General features: G+C 38.6%; 1 protein-coding gene across 10 annotated transcripts in view; it reads left to right on the forward strand.

Moving 5' to 3' along the window:
• SIPA1L1 (signal induced proliferation associated 1 like 1) overlaps positions 1-24,327 on the forward strand; it is a 405,747-nt gene that overhangs the window by 366,012 nt on the left and 15,408 nt on the right. For 9 of the 10 annotated variants that reach the window (XM_050953405.1, XM_050953408.1, XM_050953406.1 and 6 more), the window contains 4 exons: positions 6,668-6,817; positions 13,451-13,575; positions 15,783-15,901; positions 18,772-19,217. In XM_050953405.1, the coding sequence (XP_050809362.1) occupies positions 6,668-6,817; positions 13,451-13,575; positions 15,783-15,901; positions 18,772-19,217 (840 nt within the window). The remainder of the gene's footprint in view (positions 1-6,667; positions 6,818-13,450; positions 13,576-15,782; positions 15,902-18,771; positions 19,218-24,327) is intronic. The other variant, XM_050953413.1, reaches the window with a different exon arrangement.

Here is a 24,327-nt window from a genome sequence, read left to right on the forward strand (position 1 = left end):
TATCCTACAATGAATTTCATTAGGCCCTGCCAACTTGAGTACGTCTAGGTTATCTAAATATTCTTTAACCTGTTATTTCCCGGTTTTGGTTTGTGTTCTTTTCCCCCTTGTCATTAATAGTAAATGGAGTTGAGTATCTGATTGCTGTTATTAACCTTTTTAGTATATAGAAAACACAGTGGGATATTATAGCATATAACATGACAGTGAATTCATCAAGACAGACATCTTCAATATCTGTAAAACCAGATAAGCAGATATTAAGCTAAAATAAAATAATTATTTATCTTTGTCAGTCCATATGGTTGATTTTGTAGTGTCCTTTTGGGAACCTCTACTCTTTTCTGAGATTTCTTTATATCGTGCAATATTTCTATGATCCTTGTGTATCCAAGGGTGTCTAGCTCAGGGGTGGGCAAACTTTTTAGGCCAAGGGCCACATCTGGGTGGGGAAATTGTATACAGGGCAGGGGGTTGGGGTGCGTGAGGGAGTACATGGTGTGGGAGGGGGTGTGGTGTGCAGGAAGGGGGCTCAGGGCAAGGGATTAAGGCAGAGGAGGGGTGCAGGGTATACGAGGGGGCTCAGGGCAGGGGGTTGGTGTACAAGGGGTTGGGGTTCATAGGGGTGCAGTGTGCAGCTGGAGGCTCAGGGCAGGGGGTTGGAGTGCAGGAGGGCTGCGGGGTGTACAAGGGGGCTCAAGGCTGGGAGTTGGGGTGCAGGAGGGTTGGGCGGTGCACAGGGGGGTTCAGGGCAGGGAATTGGGGGGCGAGTTCGGACTCCGGCCCGGCACCGCTTACCTAAAGCAGCTCTGGGGTGGCAGTGGTGTGCACCAGGGCCAGGGCAGGCTCCCTGCACGCCAGCCCCGGCCCTGAACTGTTCCAGGAAGCATTGCGGCCTCTGGGGCAAGGGGGCGGACGGCTCCACGTGCGCTGCCCTTGCTGTGCTTCCAGGTACCTCCCTCGAAGCTCCCATTGGCCGCAGTTTCCCGTTCCCGGCCAATGGGAGCTGCAGGGGGCGATGCCTGGAGGCAAAGCACGGAGCCCTCTGTCCCCCCGCCCGAGGGCTGCAGGGATGTGGTGCCCTAGTTTTCCCACCCCTGGTCTGGCTGAAGCCTATTAAAGCAAAATTAACTATGTGTTTCTGACAAGTGATTGCCTTTTACTGAAAAGCCTAAGAATACAAAAAGGTGGTTATTTGGTAGGTTTGTGCCTGTGACCTTTATAGATTAGTTCTAAAATTTCAGTCCAAATTGTGTGTGTGTGTGTCTCTTTCTTGTATATACATGTTTATATTGTGTGTGTGTGTGTCTCTCTCTCCCCCCGGCCTTTTCCCCCAGGGAGGATTTGATTTAAATCACTAGTCAGGAAGACTTGATATAATCATGGATTTCTATATAAAAGTGCATTCTTGTTGGTTGTTATAACCTTAATACATATTCTTCACAACTCAGAGATAGATGTAGGTTTCATTTTTAGAAGATACACACTATACATGTATCAAGTGATTTATTTTGAAAACTTTTCAGATTAGTTTTACAGCTATATCAGAAAATGAATGATTGTTTGGTTATTTCATTTACCAATGGTAATTGAAGCAGGTATTTATGAAGTCATTGGGAGATGAACTATCTCCAGTTCAACAAGTTAATCATTAATATTTGGAGGATTTTCTTGCCATGCCGTATTAGGAAGACATTTAAATTGTTTTATTTAACTAAAACAACAACGTTATGTATTCTGGATTTTTTCCTTCAACAGCAAACATAATATTTTAACAAAACAAGCATATGAATTTTTGAATTCAGTTAAACATTCAAGTTTTTTAAAATCAGGTTTGTTTTTATTACCTCTGTGTATTATTTATTTATTCATTCATTTAAAAACATTTTTGCTGTTAACAAGCGTGTTATCTCTGGAGACATAAACCCACAGTTTGAGAACTGCAAAACTAAGTATCTTCTAGACTGAGCACTGAGTCCCATTGGGTAGATAGAAAGATTAACCTAAATAATCTAGACAGAAGCCCTGGAACCCCATAAGATTGGGTCCCCAATCCATGAACTATTGGAACTCGTTTACAAAACTTTTCTTAAACATTACATGAATATATTGTCTCATACTATAGAATTAGAATTTATAATCCCTATTCCCTGACGAGATAGATTTGAGCTATAATGTATTCTAATTAAAACTATCTTTAGATAGATTTTTTCCTCAAAAAGCATTTCATCAAAAAAATCTGATTTAAATAAAAAAAAATCATTTTTTAAAAAAATCATTGATTTTTATCCACTCTGCTTTCCCTGCCCCTCCCTTCCCCAGTGTGAATGTGGAGAACTATGGGCCTTTTCCCTCCTTGTCCAACCTCAACCTATTCTTCCAGCTTGGACTAGAGCTGTTAAGTCTAAATTCGCTAAGTAGCGTAAATGAGCACAATACCATTGACTTGAATGGAGTTGCATCTGTTTATGTCAGTGGTAAATTTGGCTTATTCATAGGCTTGTCTGTGGAACCCTTACTTACATGAGTAGTTCCATTGATTTAAAGGGGACAATTTGCATGAATAAGTGCTTACTAGTGAATTCCAGGATCCTGGCCCTATGCATATTTTCTTGTGGTGTGAAGTACCATTGAAATAGCTCTTCATTCATTCTTTTGATGGCTGCACTTTTTCAAATTATAGGCCATTGGTTGAAACGGATTTCTTTATTGAGGGATCTTTCTCATTTTTTCAGGAACGATAACTCTTTGGACAATTTTAAAAATGAATAATGTTATCACTATTTAATCTGTAATTATGGTGTGTTGAGTCCTTTCATATCTCAGCAATACCGCCTTTATTTTATTCTGACTATTAAGTTACCTTAAGTGTTTTGAGATCTCTTCTCAAAATAATCTTCTGAAATGAATAATTTAAAAAATTACAAATAGAAGGTGTGACAGGTTCCCCCTGAGATGCCCCTTGGAACTGGAGTACCATTGAGCCCTCCTGATCCACTAGTCTGGATTCCCTTTCACACTGTGGTGTTGTGGTAAGTTGCCACGCTCTCCAAGCTTGCTCTTTCACCAGCCTACACACAGATAGGGACACACCCAGCTGCAGCTTCACACAGATGCTGCGATCAGCTTTGCATGGGAAGGCTCCACTAAGGCATCTCCCAGTTGCTAAGACATGCACCCCTCTCTGGAGTGTAAACCCAAAAGTATACGGTCTTGCACTGCACAGGGAACTGTACAGTGTAAGCTCATAAAATTTGCCCCCCTCCCTCAATGTGGAGAGAGATATGCAACAGTTTTCTATCCCAAGTTATAATTTCCACACACTGGTTTTAGTCAAAACAAAAGCAAATTTATTAACTACAAAAGGATACATTTTAAGTTGTTATATATGTGATAGAAAACAGATCAAAAGCAGATTACCTTAGTAAATAAATAAAATCGCAAACTGAGTTTAACACACTAGGTAGATAAGATACGAATTAGCAAATTTCTCACCCTGAGTGATAAACAGGCTGGCAAATTCTTAAGGCACAAGCTGCCTTGACTCTGCAGCTTGGGTTTTCCAGGGTTTCATACACAGGCTAAGAATCCCTCTAGCTTGGGACCATCATTTCCCACAGTTCAATCCTTGCTTCTCAGGTGTTTCCAAGTGTGGTGTTGTAAGGAGAGTGAGGTACCATCATGGTGTCGTTGTCCCCCTTGTATATCTTCTTCCCACTTGCTGGAGAGCTCTTTTGCTCTGACCTGGGTCAAACAGTTTCCATTGTGTAGTCCTCTTTCTGAGAGGTTTCTATTGTACACAGTTCCTGGTAATCCTTATGCTTGTGTGCATTTCCTCAATAAACCATTAACATCGTTTGGCCTTTTTTATTGTTTTTCTTGAAAGGCCGCTTGTGGGTGTTTTTAACCTCACAGCATATTTCAGTAACATGCATAGCCAAACTTCATAACTTCACATACAGTGGTAGTACATACAATCCAAGGAGATATTACTGTCTAGCAGATTAAGACTTTGAGAATGATACCTCACAAAGCATACTTTGTACAAAACATATCCTAATTACACAATAGTGATGAATATTGGGGTGCCAGGATGTTACAGAAGGAAATAACAGATTAAGTTAACATGTGTCATGCCACTAGAAGATATTGATTAGATTGTCCAACTAATTTACCCTACAAATTAGTTTTATCATGGCTTATGTATGGTGTTTATAGTAAAATAAAATTTTCCCTATTCAAAATTTTCTTCAGTTAGATGGTAGCTAGTACTAATTGAAATCCAGTGCTGCTGTAAATAACAGACTGTCCTCCCTATGGGGCTGTTTGTTCTGCTGTTCAGACCAAGTTTATAACCATTTGTTTTGCTCTTACTAAAAGTCTTCCAAGTTTGTGAGGAATTATAATTCTGTCCTGGTTGTGTATGTCTTTGTATCACCTCAGAACAGTACTGTCATTTTTGGTAAGGCACAGGAAATGAGGAAAATCATACCTGAAATTGAAAATACAAGCTATTCCATTGGGGGAACATTTTACGCAAAGCTATAGAAGGCATTATTGCTCTGTTACCATAAATTCTAATCAACCATCATATGAGAGAAGGTCATAGTTTAACAAAACGTGATTTCTGTATTGCTAGGTAAGTGTTAGTGGGTCTGCATGTGTGTATATGTGCGAGTGTGTGAATCTTATTTAAAAGCAAGTATTTTTCTTGGCTGGCCTTTCTTTTTTCTGTATAAGAATGCCACTGGAAAAATGAGAAATTGCTATTAATCTGCTTGGCTCATCTCTCCCTAAATTTCCATCTCTTGAACTGTTTGTTTTCTTTTTAATCAAATACTTCAGAGTTTTTGCTTACACGGATAAATGTGAGTTGTTAAATTTAAGTTAGTAGACTAAAGATGCATTATTGGGTTTGGTGCTGTGCTTCAGATGATTAGGATTTAAATCATTGCTTTTTTGGTTGGGTAGAAATTTTCTTGAATTTCATTTAAGCAGACTGAATTTAGAGGATTGGTCTTTATTTTTCTCTGCCCCTCCCCCCCATTTACTTTTTGCTTTGTTCAATCAAAAGGGTGGGAGGGAAAATACAAAATAAATAGAAAACAATCATAATAATGCCTAGCTCTTAAAATTTTTCAACAAATATTTCTCTCAGCAATCAGAACTATAAGACTTTTCATCTTCAAAGTAGTTACAAACTTTTAATTCCCACAATATCCATTTGAGAAAGCTAAGTAAATATTATCCCCCACCTTATAAATGGGAAACTGAGGCATATCAGTTAAGTGGCTTGCTTAATGTCTTGGAAGTTCGTGGATCCAAGTCCTGTGCTGAGACAGGTAAATCATATTTTTTATGGAAGTCAATCTGTCTTATTTGTTTCACATGTAAGATGACTGAAAGGTCTTAAGCTTCAATGTGTTGGACTTTTTTCCAGTTACTATTTGTTAAGCAAATTGTTTAAAATATAGTTTGTTATTGACTGAAGGCCTGAGCCAAAGTCATTTTAAGTCACTGGAAAGATTCACATTGACTTCAGTCATGAATAGAACAAAAATATGTGGAATTATTAAAAACAGTATAGGCCAGGGGTCGGCAACCTTTCAGAAGTGGTGTGCTGAGTCTTCATTTATTCACTCTAATTTAAGGTTTCTCATGCCAGTAATAAGTTTTAACGTTTTTAGAAGGTCTCTTTCTATAAGTCTATAATATATAACTAAACTATTGTTGTGTGTAAAGTAAATAAGGTTTTTTAAATGTTTAAGAAGCTTCATTTAAAAAATAAATTAAAATGCAGAGCCCTTTGGACCGGTGGCCAGGATCCGGGCAGTGTGAGTGCCACTGAAAATCAGCTTGCATGCCGCCTTTGGCACACGTGCCATAGGTTGCCTACCTCGGTATAGGCTCTACTTGATATGTTGGAAACAGAATACACAGGAACCAAAAAATGACCCAAAATCTCAATTGCAGGACAGATATCCTTGCTGGACAAAGTAAAGATACCCCTGTTCAAACTTTTTGTCCAGATGTGAATGTTGGAACTCTAGCCATTTATGATATACTGTTGCTGTATTGTTAGGAGGTAGCTCCATGTAACACAAGTCTGTAGTTACCAACTAAGTTATAAGGTGCTAGCCATCAACTCTGTGTATTTAGGAATGATGAACATCCCAATTTTTGATTTTTAAATAACGTTAACCAAGTCTACAATCCTAGTATTTTAATTAACAAAACAATGGTAGCAAAGAGACCAGCTCTATATACTTGAAGAGTCGGTATTGATAAGTACTGCATTTTGTTAAAATTCCACACACAGACTTTGTTCTGAAATGTAAGAATAAATCAGTTATATGGTATATGGATAAAGTATGTTGTGTTTCAATATTCCTGACTAGCAAACTACAAAAACAATTCAACAAGTTTATTTCTGGTAGTCTTTGGAAACTGGCATGTTTTTCTAAAGTTATTTTTCCAAGTCTGTTTTCCCACTATTCCCACAGGGAATAGATTAATAGGGGAAAATATGCATTGCCCTCCAGATGGCTTCAGTTTTACTATCTCCATGAAGCAACGCTTACTGCTGATGTGGCAATTTGTGCATATTGCCCATTATGCCTTACACTGTGATTTATTGACTTTGGGTTTGTTTGTTTGCTTTAAACAGGTTGTCTCCTGGTTCCGATGTCTACGTCACAGTTTCATCCATTGCCTTAGCAAGATCACAGCAGTGTCGTAGCTCCCCCAGTAATCTGTTGTCCTCGAGTGAGACTGGCTCTGGTGGGGGAACCTACAGACAAAAATCTATGCCAGAAGGGTAGGCACCAGGTTTTTGGGTTTTTTTAAGGTGCTGTTTGGTTGAGGTTTCCCTCTTCCATTTGGTGGCTAGAGTTATAAAATATATGAACTGTGCTTACTCTGCTGGTTTACAAACTATTCTTTACATGCAGTTACTAAAACAGTTTTTCTTTCCTTGCCTCACTTTTGAAAAAAAAGTGAGGTTGAAGAGTCCTCTCACTTTTTCTCTCTCTGACAATGCTCAGGCTAACATCTGCAGAGACCTTGAAGTATTTGAGTCTTCATTAAATGCATCGGTTTCATGTTGCAGTCTTCTTCACTTCACAGCTTTTGCTTCTTAAATGATATCAGTAATGCACAATACTCAGACTGAGTTCTTAGCCTTTTGACTTTGCAGCCTGCACTGCTATTTTGAAGCAAGAAAATGATACATTCATCTAAGACTTGGATAGTTTAGACATAAGGATATTAAGTGACTTATAGCGACTGTTCAAAATAGCATTTATTTCACATATTAAAAGTGTCTCTGATTTCAGCCTGTCTCCTCCAACTTTATTGATATCATGAAGCTCCTTGGAATGATCCACTATTCACATTTGGGGAAAACTCATGGAGGAAGAAATTAAATATGTATCATTTTCAGAGAACGCTGAAAAGGAAAAATGAATCAAATATTTTTAAGTAGGGGAAGAAAAATAATTGGCAATGATAGAACTACATGCTTAAGAATACCCCTTACAGAGAAGAGGAAGGGAGAAAAAAACTGCTTAATAGTTCATACTGAAGCATCTCTCTGGAGTCTCCTTAGATGGTTTGACGGTCAATGTGTAATCCTCTCCAGGTTGGTGCTTATAAAGTCGCAATAGTGATGTAAATTCCATTGTCTGAAACTACCTAGCTCAGTGGTCCCCAACCTTTTCCCGGTGGTGGGCGCCAAACAACGAGCCACCAAGGACCAGGGCCAGCAGACAAGCATCCGCCAAAATGCCGCCGGGAAGCGGCAACGTCAAGAGGCATCGCCGCTGCAATGCCGCCGAAAATCAGCTGCATTTCAGCGGCGATACCTCTTGATGACGCCGCTTTTCGGCAGCATTTCGGCAGATGCTTGTCTGTCGGCCAATATGCTGGCACATATAGATGTCCCCGGTGGGCGCCTGACCTAGCTAGTATAACACCCTGTCCTATGCATGTTAGGGAAATCTGCAGATGGGAGCGTCTGTCCTGTGCAGCATGGAAGCATGCAGGTTTAGCAAGGTGTCAAGTACTTCGAGATGGTCTTGCTCCATTACAGATTAGGAAGTTTGCAGGAAAGATACCTTCCACTGCAAATGTTAGGTGCTATGTGCCTTCCCCTGTTGCAGAGCAGGTTCCCTCCCGCACACCAACACAAAGGCCCAGATTCAGAAAAGCATCCCTATTCAGGACAGATTAAGTACTGTTCTGAATAAGGATTGATTTATGCATGTGCCTAAGTGTTGTCCTAAGTGAATCATCCCAAAGTGCACAAAAGTCCTTTCTTAGCCCATTTCACTGTACAAGTTATTCATGCACATACCTATAGTGGATCCTTCTTTGCTTAGTATTTTACAAGTTCAGAAAACAAAACCATACCATGTTGCATTGAAATAATGAAATGAACAATGATAAGAAATGGCACTGATCCTCAAAACAGGCAATTTGTTTGGCAAATTTACCTTTCAGAGCATGATGATGTGGCTGTAGAAACTGTTTAGAAAAACTAGCAAGATTTTCTTTTTCTGATGGCGAAAAATACCGTGCCCCTCTCAGTCTCCTCTCCATTGTTCTCATGCTCATAAATGTCTGAACCATATTTGTTAAAGCTGTTCAAAACTTCACCTCCAGGTATAAAGACAAAGCGTGAAAAATTTCAGCCTGAAAGATGAAAGTTTCAGAATACAAGTAATTGAAAATAGAGGCTAGGATGGAAACTTTATCCAACAATATTTATTGTAACAGTAACTGGTGATCCTACTATATTATTGGTCCTGATCATTCCCCATTAAAAACAATGGCAAAAGCCTCATTCACTTCAGCAGTATCCAGATGGAGCTTGCTGTATATATTATAGATATATGTTTCATGTACACTTCTGTTTGTATTGTATGGTTTTTATGTATATGTATGAATGTTACTAGAATGTAAAAAAGGAGTATAAAACAACGAATGAATGTTTTTCCTTTTCTGGCTGTATGAAATAAACTATTTTCCTGTGTTCCTTTGGGAATTAAAGATGCATTTCTGCTGTTTTCTTGAGGCCTGTGACAACTTTTATAATGTAAGTGGCATAAAATATACCACTATAACCAGCACTAATTATTTCCTAGTTTAATTAGTAAGTTTTAAATGGCCTAGTTAATAAAAATAAATAATTAAACACGTTTGTTGCATCTTAATTAATAGGAGAATAATTAGATTTCACCAAGATTAACAAACCATATTTTCATAGATCTCAGATGTCCTCTTTGATAAAAATACACCATAAATTAAGCAAAGCATATTACATTGCTCTTGATGATGAAAATTGATATCAAAGATGTTAATTAGGGGAACATTATGTGAAGAATAAAATATTGAGCCACACAATATGATAAATGAGTTTTTAGATCTTGAACTTCTCTTTAAAATACTGATTCTAATTACTCCTTTTTTATTTTTGGTAGCATGGACAGATACCCACTACCAGATGTTACCACTGTTTCAGTAGTCACTCAGCTAATGTTTAGGGAAGTGATCAGCTTTTTAAAAAAAATATAAAAACCATACATCTCTAATGTAATTTATTAATACAGTAATACTTGTGTAAAAGTCTTTCACAGTGTTTAATTTAGACAATTCCCATTATCTCTTGGATTATGAGGTAGAATTGTATATATCCTTTAAATTTTATGGGATGTTGATGGGAAGGAAATTATAGGACAGAATGGAGACCTCCACACAGCCTGACCTCGCACCTACAGTGTGTGTGAGGTCACACTGCAGAGGATGCCATTTTGCATTCAAGTGTACTGTTGCATGCCTGACTAAATATGTGATGGCATGCTACTGGTTGGCAGGTTTCCATTTCAGTATTAGGGATCACCTGGGAAGCCTGTGTTTGGCAGGATGGGATTTGTTTATTTTCATTTCAACTGTTATGTTTAGTAGTTGGAGCTGGGGAAATTCCATGATGTGAATTATTGTGAAGTGTACAAAGCTTATCTGCTGTTGCTGTTTATCAGTTTTAATGGTTGTTTTGTGTGGTTTTTTTTTATTTTAAATTCTAGATATGTTCACGAAATCCGTCAAGTAATGGTCCAACTATGACTAGAAGATCAGAATCTAATATTTAAAATGCAGTATTAAAATCATACAGCATGTTACATTTACAGATATTGATGGATAAAGGAGGATCCTGTGTATTCCACAATTGTTTAGCAGAGGAATTTGCCAGAATCCATCCTTTGCTTGTGTTTCAGAATCTAGGCTTTCATTTAAATAAAAAACGGTTTTAGTTCTCATGGCTGCAAATAGAACCCTACAAATATGTGCTGAGTGTAAAATTATTACCCTGTGTCTCCTTGAATCTGCAGACAACCTGAAACAATAGTTCGGAGAGGGGAGTTGCTCCAGTACCTCTCAGAACAGTATCCCTTTATTCATTTTGAAATATAATACAAATATCAATGTCAAATTAACTGTTTCACAGCTGATCATTTTAACATCCCACAAACTTTAATAGATTCATCCCATAGACTTTAACTATCTTCCACATCTCACACCCTTCCAGATGCCAAAAGCCCCAACTGTCCACTATTAACTGCCAGAATCATTTGCTTCTATGTTAGTTATGCATTTTCAGTACATTACTCTGCAGCATATTTGAAAATTAAAAATTTTGGGGCAGCATGAATAAATTTAATGTCATATTAAATAAGGGGGGGGAGATACTATACTAGCTATTTTTCATTTTCATATATATTTAAATCAAATTTCAATTTTTGTGTGTGATTTTCCTGGAGGTGTTACAAGAATCTCCAGTCTGCTCCACTGGAGTATGTTTGAATACGCAGGGTCTTGCCCCAGAATTTAGGTCAAGGTTGCTATGATGTATACAGGGCCTTGACTACAATTGAATTTAAGTGGGAAACATAGTCACCTGTCTCTGTTCATTTTTAAGATCTCTTTACTCCTCTCCTCCCTATCTACATTCCTTGCAGGTATTGTGCAGATTAGTACCACATCCTGAATGCCTGGCCTTTATAAATGACCTCTTGTTTCTGTACCTTCTTGATATGCCTTTGAGTTGCTTTTTGCTGTGGATTTCCGCTTGTCAGATACTTGCTTATTGAACAGACATATACAAGTATCACACCACAATTTGAATACATTGTATTTAATGTCTTAATTAATTTGATTGACAGATCCCCTCATGATATGACTTTCAATCAGGCCTGTGCTCTTTAGTCAGTCACGGTATGTCAACACTCCACTAAAACACCTGCAACTGGCCTTTCTCAGGGGGCTCAGGAGACTTAGACTTCAGAGCTATAAAATTGCAGTGTAGCTATTCCAGCCTGGGCTGGAGTCTGGACTCTGGGAACCTGCAATGGGGGAGGGTCCCAGAGCACAGGCTCCAGCCTGAGTCCAAACATCTACAGTCCAGTTTTATAGCTTTGCAGCCTACACCCCATGAGTCTGAGCCAGTTGACATAGGCTAGCTTTGGGCGTTTATTGCAGTGTAGACATATCCTTAGGCACTTTTGAAAATCCCACCCAAAAATGTGTGTGGAAATTATTAAGGAAAAACGATGGCTTCAGATATTCATCTATCTCGGCCAAAGCTGATCCATTATCTCAAAGCCACAAGTTTGAAACTAACCCAAATCAGTCATTCACCCTAAATTACCCAGGTAATGGCTATTCCATGGCCCATGTGGAATGTATTGGTGCTTTCAGTCTAGTTATTAATGGACAAATGCTCACATCCCCAAAATCACTGCTACTGTTGGCACGTAGTGACATGCTGGTCACTGCGGCAGATAAGCCAAGGATAAAATAGTCTATGAAGTCTGTAAAACCTCACAGCCCACTTTTTTGGGGGGATAGCTCAGTGGTTTGAGCATTGGCCTGCTAAACCCAGGGTTTCAGTTCAGTCCTTGAGGGGACCATTTAGGGAATTGGGGGCAAAAATCTATCTGGGGATTGGCCCTGCTTTGAGCAGGGGGTTGGACTAGATGACCTCCTGAGGTCCCTTCCAACCCTAATATTCTATGAATGGCAGTGTAGGGAAATTCACGCAGTCACTCCCTATGTTGTACTTATGTGGCTAGATAGCACTTCATGGTCTAGGACTGTTGATCCAGCTCCTTTTAAATACTTAATTTTTCAAAAGAGCCTAAGTGAGTTGGGGCCACAGTTCCACTGGCTTTCAGTAAAATTTTGTAATCTTTAAATCACACCTTTAGTGAATGAAATCAGACTTAAAAAGCTCTGCTTTGATCTGAAATTGGTGCTTGAATAAAAAAGAATTCTAATTCGGCCTTTGGAGGCATCATTAGCCCATTGGATTTCCTCATGACTGGTCATGTGACAAACCAATCAGGTATTGGACCAACTTCTGTTGGTGGAAGATACAAGCTTTCAAGCTGAACAGAGATCTCCCTCAGTTCTGTGTACCTTCTACCAACAGAACTTGGTGCAGTAAAAGCTATTATCTCCCCAATCTTGTCTCTCTCATATCCTGGGACCAACGTGGCTACAGCTACACTGAAAACCAGTCATTGTTAAACAACCTTTTGCTCCCCTAATTTTGCACTCATTTTTGGCTGAAGAATTAAAAATTTCATATTGATGCCTACTGGGGTGGGAAATTGCAAAAAACAAATTCAACTTTTTCCTTGGTGCCTCTTGTTTGTTCTCTCGAAATAGTTCTCTCGAAACCAGTGCTTAATTTGTAATGAAAAAAGGTGTCAGGGCTCAAGCAGTTTTTTTACATTCATAACTGATGCAGCAAGCCTAGAGGTGCCGGGGCTAGAAACTGCCAAGCCTAGAGGTGCCGGGGCTAGAAACTGCCAAGCCTAGAGGTGCCGGGCTAGAAACTGCCAAGCCTAGAGGTGCTGGGGCTAGAAACTGCCAAGCCTAGAGGTGCTGGGGCTTAGCCTTGGCAAGGCCTGGCACAAAGTAAGCAGTGCTCAAAACTCAATGATGATCAACTGAAAAAAGTGAACCTACTGTTTACATTAGTAAAAACAACTAACACTTCCAGAATTGCAACAAAATAATTTAGCATATTTTAAGAGCAGAAAAAGTTCATCTGACTTAGCATGCTGACTGGTGATTTAGTACACAGTTAGGACCAATTTTTGGTTACATAATTAGTTTTTTTTAACTGATGCCAGGGGTTCTTGAACAGAGGTGCTCAGTAAATTAATGGTTTAATATATATACTGTGTATTTTATAAATAAGAGGTGGTAAGTGACCCCCAACAACTGAAAGGAAAAGCATTATAAATCCCACAAGAAGCTATGTTTCTGGATTTCTGGGTCAAGTTACTTGATGTAATAACCGTTTTTTGTAAGTGCTATTCTTCTACATGGGATTTAAGCATAATTAAAACTGTTGTCTACCTTTGTTTTGGGGACACTGCAACAGGTTCGGAATGAGTCGTAGATCCCCTGCCTCCATTGACAGGCAGAACACGCAGACAGATACTGGTGGCAGCGGCAAATCCACACCAAGCTGGCAGAGGAGTGAGGATAGTATTGCTGACCAGATGGGTAGGTAACTTCTGCAGTAAGCAAAGGGTGTTAACTATAAGGTGACTTTGGCAAGATATTTCTCCGTGCAATGGGAGAAGCTTCTAAAGCACTGTATTTACTCTTTGTGAATGTTACTCTTATTAATCAGAATGAATGATTAGAACTTAGATATACTTCAGTCTGTGTCTTTGAGACCTCTGAGTATCACCTGAGGAAGAACTGCAGTTATTGTGAGGCTAAACCTTTCATAATTCTCCCACTTTCTGGAACACCATGTCCTTAAGAACTGGTTGGATAGACACACTTATTAGTTTGTCTTGCTGTTGAAGACTTGTTTGACCACACCTACTCTCCCCAGTGGCTCGGCTTAGTTTAATTTTCGCTTAGTTTATCTTCAGTGTTCGTGATTTTTCCCTTTCAAATGGTACTATATAAATGCAAATTGATTGTTTGATCATTGAAGCTATAAAAATCTCATGTAAACAAGGCCAAATATATGCTGTTTCTTCTTCAAGTCATTGCAGAACTGTATTCCACTGAGGTGTGAATGCACCCAACGCACCGAAGTCAGAGAATTTTGCTTAGCAGTCCCTGTTGGGACAGCACTTGCACCCTGTGGCCCGCAGCCTCTTCCATACCTATATCAGGATGACTGTACTCTGACCCCCCCCCCCCCCCCCCGCCCAAGTTCCTTTTCACTGCCCGCAGCTTGAGTTGGAGCTTCCTGTGTGGATTTTACCTCTTGGTTTCTAACAACGGTGCGATTGTCTGTAAATTGTTATACCCTTGTAGTCAGTTTAGGAATTAGTTCTGTTTATAGTGTTATGTGGTACTATGCCTTCACTAGGATTTAAGCTCCATCTTTTTTGTGGGGTGGCATTTCCAAATAACAATCCCCATAAATGTTGGTTGTTGTATTTTAGGAGAGAGAGACAATAGAGTGCTCCATTTGCCATTCCTTTAGGAAAAGCACTCAAGTTGCCTTGCACTTGTGTTTAAAACAGCATCTCGTGGAACAAGCCGTGAATCCAGATTTGGCCCTTTGCAGATCACCAGGGCCATCAGTATTCAGAGCTGGTGTGGACCTTGGATAGGCCACCAGATTCAGACCCTTCTCAGAGAAAAGAGGACCAGTCCCCTTCATCTGCTCCCCCAAGGAAGAGAACTCATAAAACTAATCAGAGCCACTCCCAGGCTCAAAGAGACTCTTCCTCCTCTTCTAAGAGGAGTGTGGCACACTGCCATGTCTCAGTGAAGAGGGCTTCTTGGCTGCAGAACTCAGGCATTGCTCTGTACATAAAACCAGACCATAGAAGAAATACCATTTGATGGACAGTCTTTGTTTTCTGAAAAGACACTTGAGAAGTTACATTTTTTTATGAACTTCAGGCTATGTTACGGTTTCTCTGAAGATAGCCTCAAGCTGAAGGTGGACCATGCCAAACTGATTCTCATTGCACCTGTCTGGCCAAGACAGTGTTCGTTTTTTGACCTTAGTCTGTCTGTTCAGACTCCCAGATCTTGTGTTTATCGTCCCACCCACATCTTGAAGAACAAGTTACACTACAGGTCAATAACCGGATTTTCATGGAGTACAGTCAAAACCATTGAGTGGTAAAGAAATAGTACGACAGATGATATTGCTGTTTAGGACTAGACAATAGATTCTTCTAAAAATAGCTGTTTATAGATGGTTTGATGAGAAATACTTGGGGTACTTATACAAGATGTGCTTGAAGTTCAAAGGGGAAATAAATGTGTATAGTTAAGTGATCACTGTAACTTGTCTGTTCTGCCTTGCTTACAGCACAGCTAAACAGGGATGGACCAAGCTTTCTAATTTATTGTCCTCTGGCCATGTGAACAAAGAGACATTCATTTTCATGGTATGCCAGCACCTGGTTTAATATCCTGGCCCCATCCTCTTGGATACTTTCGGCACAATCCTCACCTGATGTAAATATTCATGGCTTCATTGACTTCAGTGGAGCTGTACTAATTTACTACGGGTGAGGAGTTGGCACTTGGTTGTTCACATGCTGTTTTTATACCATACGTTCTGTATTTTGAAATAAATTTATGACTGAATGTCCAAAGGTTTCGGTTAATGACAGCAGTGGGGAAAAATCAAACTGTAACATCAGATTTCAAGTTTTCTTAATTTGTCTCACATGCCTCTACAGTGCATATACTGTGTAAGTGCAATGTTGCTTGCTGTATTGCAGAACCCACATGCCATCTCCCAGCTGTATCAAAAGTACTGCCATCCTTCAGAGACAGCCCCAGTGGAAGACTGATGAGGCAGGATCCTGTTGTTCACTTGTCTCCAAATAAGCAGGGTCATGTAAGTTAACTTATTAAAAATTATTTTCAAATGTTTGACTCTGTTTCTGCCCAAAAGGCCTGGGTGCCGCTCAAAGGCAAAGTATCTTTCAAAAACATAATGATAAAATCAGCAAAAAAACGTTCTCTGTTAGAATATAGAAGAATCAGCAAAGCAGATGCCTTTTCAGTATTCCAGAAGCTAAGCATGGCTTTAATAGCAAATTTCTTAGCAGGAACATTTTACTGCCAGTTGAACAGCAGGTTTTTGGTCTGGTACCTGGTGATAAGCAGAGGATTTGTGGGAACATTGTTCCCAAAGGAAGTATCCTTTGTAAATCCCGCTAGCTAGTCCCAGGCCACAGATAAATACAAGATTTGGGGAACGTACCAAAGATGCTTCATATGGCAATGTTTAGAAGTTTGGCGCAACAATCCATACACATACGTTGAAATATAAATAGCTCTTCTCTTGCCTCTATACTTGTTTTTGTTTTCATTTTCCTTTTTTTATCTAGTCTCTCTCATTTATTTCCTTTAAATGTGATCATAACTTTTCCCCTAGTTGGAAAGGTTCTTCCATAATAGCTGCTGGAGTCCTGCCTGAAGGAGTTTTTCTTACCTTTATACATATGTTCAATCGCTGGATAGAAAACTACATCCTTCTGACCCTGAAGAACTGGGTAGGAACACCCTTTGGAGCTTGTCAGACATGTATCTGTTTATGAAGTGTGCAGCATTCCCAACCTCTGCCAGCCCTGAAAGGGAGAGATCCAGATTAGAAATCAAATTTGAGTCCCCTGCAATGGAAAGCCAAGTGCTGTTACAAAGGCACCCTTACACTTTTCACGAGTGTGAAACATTATTACATTAATAGTCGCAACCTTTGCAACTGCAAATTCCATTAGAACCAAAAGAATCTTTCTAACTGGTGAAGCTTTTTAAGTGAATCCACAGTATCAGGCCACTTATTGTATATGTGTGTGTGTGTGTGTGTGTGTGTGTGTGTGTGTGTGTGTGTGTGTGTGTGTGTGTGTGTATATATATATATATAAATAAATATAAATATAAATATAAATATAAATTTCCTTATGATATAGTTATCTAAATTAAATTTCTTGATAATGCTGAAATGATCAACTATGTTGACGTATGCACAAATAACATTCCCATACAGATATTTGTTTACGATTTGCTGTTGCTGACCAGCACTCTGTTTTGGACATAGCTGGCAAAATTCTTTTATTACCAGCTAGTAAAAACCCTCCTTTATAAAAGTGATGATGCCCTGTCTTCTTGCACTCAGCAGTATGAACCAGTTTTTGCATTTTTATACATTTGGTCTTTATATTAACACATCTGAACAGATGTCAAGCTAGGAGATGGGAAATGACTTGTATGTAATAACTAAGGCCAAAGAGAAATATAGAACTGGAAAAATTGAACTAAACTGAACTTGAGGTCCCTTTGTCCTACTTTTCTATGATAAATTAATACTTGCATTGTTGTAATTCAATGTTTGCTTTGCTGTTATTTATTCTTGTAGATTGATGGATGGTAGGAAGAGAAACAGCCTTACTGAAGACTAAAATAGTTGAAACTGAAGATATTTAGGAATTAGAATCAATTTAATGACTGTTACTTCACATTTTGTGTGAATTCTTACTGTAGGACATCAACAGATTGGAGAGAGAGTGAGATTCCTGATACTGTGTGGATCCATGCTTATTTCTCCATCCTCCACAAAATTCTATATATAGTTCATAGCCCCTTGGCCTAGAGCCTGAGCTGTGCTTGGTACAATGGGCTCCATGGAGAGAGGAGGAGTTTGGGAAGGAGAGAAGGAAGGAAGGAGAAGTAATAAAGGTGGCTTTAAACAACCTTTTCACCCCTTCCCCTGTCTTCTGACCATCTAACCACCAAGTATCTCTCTTGCATAAAGTATAACAGCTTCAGACCTGATTGTATGGATGAGCAGAACATCCAGAATTGCATTTGATAGGAATTACAAACAAGAAATTCAGAAGGGATACAACCCCTCATGCTTCAGGGCATTAGTCAACCACTAACTGATGATGGGGGATAGGAAGAAATTTCCTTTATAATCAAGTTATTTCACAAATGCCCACAGTGAAGTTTAAAGCATTCATTTAAAGCATCTGGCGCTGGCTGCTGTCAGAGGATAGTGAACTAGATGAACTCTGGTTTGGTCATTCCTCTGTTCCTCCTTTTGCTCACTGCACTGAAACCTCTTTTCTTTTAACTCTGCCTTTTGAAGGTGATACTTTCAAAACCAAATAATACATTTCAGTGTTTATTTGCAAAGGAGATTGCTGCTGAGGAAGCAGTGAGCTTCCTAGTAAAGGGGGACCTGAGTAGTCAGAGATGCCCCTTCTGTCCTTTCTCAAACCTTTGGATAAGTAATCAGATTACTAAAATAACACACACTTCAGCTGTGGATTGATGGGTTCTCATGTCCTAAACCAACTTAAAATGAGCAACTGTGCTGTTTTTAATTATAAGCACTTTGAAGAATTGGGCACTCCTCTACTGTTACGCAGGTGCGATTGAATATCACAAGTTTAAACATGAATGGTCAGTTTTTCTTGTGAGTGGGCTTCGTACAGGTGACTGAATTTTAAAGTAAACAGTGTAAAAATATTGTGGGGTAAATTAGATGTTTTCTGATAAATTAAGGCATGATCACCCAAGGTCATACTAAGCCTTTAAAATGGGTATTAAACTGGTGGCCTGAGTTATGTCTGTGAATTTTAGACTTTGAGTCCTCCCCAGACATGTGTAAAAGTAGAGCTCCCATACTGCAGTTGTGCCTCCTTTGTCTTGTCTTCATCATGATCATTCTGAATTAAAGCCATGAACATTTTTTTGTAGTCTGACAGCCACTACTCCAGCCACTCCAGTAGCAATACTCTCTCCAGCAATGCCTCCAGTGCCCATAGTGATGAGAAATGGTATGACAGTGGTGATCGCACTGAGTCAGAGCTGAACAGCTACAACTACCTTCAAGGGACTTCAGCTGATAGTGGCATAGATACCACCTCATATGGCCCCAGCCATGGCAGCACAGCTTCTCTGGGAACCTCAGCAACGTCTCCTCGATCGGGGCTTACAAAGGAGAAAGTGACACCATTGTGGCATAGTTCCAGTGAAGTAGTCTCCATCGCAGACAGGACTTTAGAAAAAGAAAGCCATGTTGTAGATCGGAAGACGGAGTCTTCACTAAGCCTGGATATTCACACCAAGAGTCAACCAGCCTCCAATCCTTTAACAAGAGAGAACAGTGCTTATAGTCTTAGTGATGCTGTTTCCCACGCAAGGTAATTTTCTTTCAAGTAATGACTGATGCCCCTTCCACCTTCACTTTCTCTCTCTTTAAGATGAGAAGTGACTGTAAATTGTGTGCCTATTTTGGCTAACCCAGAGGTTTGAAAGATTCCAATGCATAAGGTGTTTGACAGTGGACACTACATATGGTATTTGTATCTCCCACTGGTGGGTCTAGTCAGTCTAAGGAGTGTGTGAATATTTGTGATAGCAGGAACATGCTCCACTCTACCACTGTTACACATGATGTAAGATTTTAGTATGATAGGTGTATTATAGGGAACATCGTGCAAGCATTGCTTTTCAAATCATTGTCAACAAGGGGATAAATAAATTTAACAATACCCATTTGATTTTGGAATTTTTGTTTCTTTTTTTCAAGTGGTATTTTCATACAGGAAAATATAGCTGTACATTTGCTTCCTCTCTCCATGCCCCCCAATCTTTTTGTTTAGATACTTGGGAGGTAGTGCCATCTAACACATACAGTAAGGGACAAGGAAATGAGGAGACCTGGAATCTAGTACCCACTCTGCTACTGACTGTGTGTGTGACATAGGACAGTCACTTTACCTTTTTCTTTCAGTTTCTCCATTTGTAAAATGAAGATAATGAACATCTTTGTAAAGTGCTTTGAGCTCCTTAGATGAAAGGCACTCATTCTACAACTGAATCATAAAAATTAGAGGTGAAAAACAATCAGATCTTCTAGCTTAATTCCCAAAATACTAAATATAATTATTTTTTAAATGTTATTAATCATTGTAAGAAGATAAATGCATTTATGACATAGTACTAAGCAAAAAAAACAAATCTGCAAAGGAAAGCATTTGTCTTTTTTTTCTTCTTCTTTCTGGTTTTAGGCAGGCAGTTGCATTTATTGTTGTTTGTATTAATTTCTTTATATTTTTAAGAGACAGATAAGATATCTAGTGGGCTGGAGGGTAGAAAATATGATGCTAACAGTTCTTCAGTCTAACAGTTCTGTTAGAGGAGAAATGAAATGAGGCAAAGCTGGAGATTTACCATCCAGTTTAACAGCGTCTGATCCTGTAACTGCAAATTGGGTTTGTCACAGACTCTGTAATGCAGTGAATGATTTCCTTGCACTCAGTGTCATGGTAATTTCAGTTCGGGATTTTGTTAATGGGGTTCCATCCTGTTCTGTGTTCTAGGGGCATTGTAGGCATTCAGTGCCTCCTTATGTAAGCATCTCTTTACACTGATTTTTTTACCTGACATTTATAACTCTTATTTTATGACAGTGCTGGAAAGTTGCCAGCAACATTTTTGTTCAGAAGAAGTTTTTCGGAAAGGAGGAAAAGGGCTATTAAGTACATTAAGTACTAAACGCTACATTGTGAAGACATTCCTAATGATAAAAACATGTTTGGGCTGTAGAGGTTTTAGCATTTTCTCTTCCATGCAGCAAATAGTGTAAATAGAAAAGTAGAAATAAAAAAGTGGCAGAGAATGAAAAGAAAAAAGGAAACATATCAAACAAGTATAAGGGGTATATACACTGATACCAACTGATTGTAGAGTTAGCCTGTCAAACCATCTCATTAATTCACTGTACTGTAGCAATATGTCTCCAAACATGACATTTTTCTATGGTTTATTTGGTTTTACCCAATTCTCATTTCTCTAGTTACACTTAAATTGTTCCTGTAAATATTTTTTCAGAATGGCATTGAATTTTCTTGATAAACTACTCTGGTTTTATACAAAATATTACAGTCTTGTTTTGCTTTATTTGAAAACAAATGGAAGTACAGTTCTTTACACCGAGAAATGATATAGTAATCTGTAGAACAGAATTGAGGCACCCTAATTTGGAAATATGGTATTATAGTACCTTGCAAAATTAATGCACAGTATTCTGTCTATTAGCCATAGAGAAAAGACAGGCTGCCTTGTATTCCTTCATTATTATTTGATAATTTTTGAACATTCAAAAATGTACTTAGTGCCTCAAAACAGTAAAAGAGCCTGCACTCTTGATTAGCTAAGACACTGTAAGTGAGGGTTACCAGCAGGTAGAGCAGGTAAGGAAGGAGAGAGGAAAGTCAAGAGTGACAATAAGAACATGCTGTTACTCAATAAGGCATGTACACATTTTGATGGTTCCACACACACCTTTTTTTTAATTTATTTTTTTAGCCTCCCCTTCACTTCCTGTAGGCTTACCTTGTGCCTGCAGACCTAAAATACTTTTGTTATAATCTACAAAGGCAGTCATTCCAAGCTGGAGGAAGAGGAACTTAGTTTGATGACAAAATGAACAGAGTTGCAGAAAATAAAATAACTGCAAATTAGGGTGTTTGTGCCTTTAGAAGACAGGAACAGTAATTAGTCTGCAGATCATTTGACAGTGCATAAAAGAACTTGTACCTGAGAATTGGTGGCAAAATGTAAATTATAGTGATTAAATTTTGCAGCAGTATTTCTGGCTGGGCTTTGTTTTCCTTCTCCACCCCCATTCCCAAAATCTCTATTGATGATTGTGCAGGTTTCTCATGGCATCCCAGGAGGACTGCATTAATGTAGAGCAGTAATTACACAGAATCATTATATCTGTACATCATTAACAGAAGGCATATGCACTGATAGTTTGAATTTCCTAAAATAAAAAAGGGAACATATTAATTATGTCAAACTTTCATTTGCTCCCTAGCTGAATGGTCTCTTGAGGTCTTCACTATCAAAACTAAAAACAAAATCCCTGATATTTCCATCCCAATGTGGGGGTATTAAATTGATTTTTAAAAAGTTGTATTTCATGATTAGACAATATTTTTATGTATCTGAGTTGAATCTAGGATTATTTTATGGGTGTTGGATGAAAAGATTTTTTTTTATTCTTTCCTGTTACCACACTCAAGTTCAGTGTAAAAAAAACCTTTTCTCAAGCCCGAGGGTTGTACTCCACTCCCTTCAGCGACAATCAAACAGTTCAGACTGCCAGCTCGAACAATGTGAGTCCCCCACTTTCTTCCCAGGAATTGAATGTGCTGCCTCTACAGTGCTTCCAGCCCCTTCTGGCCTGTGTAGACTGTACCCAGACTTGTGTCCCAAGCCTTTACTTGTGCACTGACTTCAGAGTGTTTGCACTGTGTTATTCAACAACTTGTAGATTGGGGGCTTTTAATCCCTGTGTGTCAATAGCACATTGTGCTGCCACCAAAGTACTAGTACCACCAAAGAACGTTCATGTTGTAATATTGAGCACCTCCAAAAATATTTAAAACTTGTATCTAAAGAAGGACAAGTGGGGAGCAGTGTAATATATAAACCAAGGGCATAAAAAAATAAATTGTTGTGAGCTAACTTTTCTGCCCCTCTGCCACCCACTGTTCCTTGCATATTTCATGTGTTCTTTGCTGCTTGGATCTTATTTCATGTGTTTACTATACCCAATTCTGTGAAACATCTTGATAACAATAGATATAAATAAACACATGGAATAAATTTGGAAATTTATTTACAAGCCCTCTTTTCCCTCCTAATTGATACTACTCCCTCTGTAACTCTCCATTAACACTAAACATTCTGGAAAATAATGGGAATATTAATATTCCTACGCAAAAGGAAAAACCTCCAGTTCTCAAATGAACACTCCTTCTGAACTATAAAATATTTAAAAACAAAACCTCCCCATACAATTTTCTTTTAAGGTCCATATCTCAGCCAAGCACTTGATATTTTAACTTGATAATGGAGATGTCTCATAGATGGACTGGTTTCCACAGCATGTGTAGGAGTTTCTCTTTTCAAAAAAAAAAAAAAAAAACGGCAAGCAACTTCTGAATTTCTTTCCTTACTTCTGCTCTGTTTCTTTAGCAGAAGTGATATTTGTGCAGGACATAAGTGGACAAGATTTGTGACATACAATTTCAGGTGGACTGTACTTTGACCCGCTATGGGAAAACTGTTCCCAGTTTTTTTCAATCTGATTTTTACTGGCAGATAACTGGAAGAAATTATGATTGTCAGCTATGTTTTATGGCCTGAACAGATTGAAAAAGAAAGTTTTGAATGGGAGCACAACTGGAAATCAGGAAAACTGAATTTTTTCGCACTAATTTTTGATCTTGGCAAATCATTTATCTCTGACTGTTTCATTATTTACTATTAAAAAAAAGGAAGAACAATACCTTCTTTTGCAAAGGCCTTTGAGATTTACAATTGAAAAGTGATATATAATATCAAATATTCAGTATTATTATGAACTGTGTAGACAATAGGTTACCATAACTGATGCCTTAAATATCTTCTATAATTGTTTCAGTAACAAATGAGACAATGCACCTTCACATGACAGGATCACTGGAGAACTTGCTATCAGGCTAAACATTTAGGGCTCTTTCAACTATTAGTTAATTCAACCATCCATTTAATCTTTATTTCACAGTCAGAAAACACCACTTTATACCAGAAACCTCATCTGTTTCAAATGCTAGATTTACTCACTCTCACACATACATACACACACCCTTTCCAGTGCTCCAGTTATGGAGAAGATAATGCACATAAGTAATGTAGAAAACTGTGTGTAAAAGTCCTTAAAATATCTGATGACATTCCAGGACTGAATCTATACCTGAAGTTTTGCTGTAATTACAGATGTCTCCACCTTTTTAAAGCATAACATAATATATAGTCGTCTTAAAATTTAATGTTCTGATTCCTTCCTAGACCACATCTAACTTTCATATCAACATATAAATGAAAACTAGTTTTATCCAGGACCCTCTCCCTATGATGGAAACCAGCTGGAATTAGGCACTCTGTATCTCCTCATTCTTTGCCTAGACAGATGATGTCAGGAATTAGAGATGTAAAAATCCGTTCAGTTTCAGTTAAGGCCCGGTCTGCTGGAGAGCAAATTAATTACCTCATCATTTTTCTTTTTAATGAAACTGCTCTCACAGATTTGCTATTTACACAGAATGACAGAAACAAGAAAATAGCCTATTTAACCAACATTTTCCTTCTTTCCCCAATGTTACTTGCTCCCATATGCAACTATCTTGAAATGACTAGGGTAAACTAGAATTAATTCAGCTTCATGGGGTCAAGGTCCAGTCCACTTGGAATGCT

This window comes from Gopherus flavomarginatus, chromosome 5 (genome assembly GCF_025201925.1).
Source record: "Gopherus flavomarginatus isolate rGopFla2 chromosome 5, rGopFla2.mat.asm, whole genome shotgun sequence".
In the NCBI taxonomy this organism is placed as follows: Eukaryota; Metazoa; Chordata; order Testudines; family Testudinidae; genus Gopherus; species Gopherus flavomarginatus.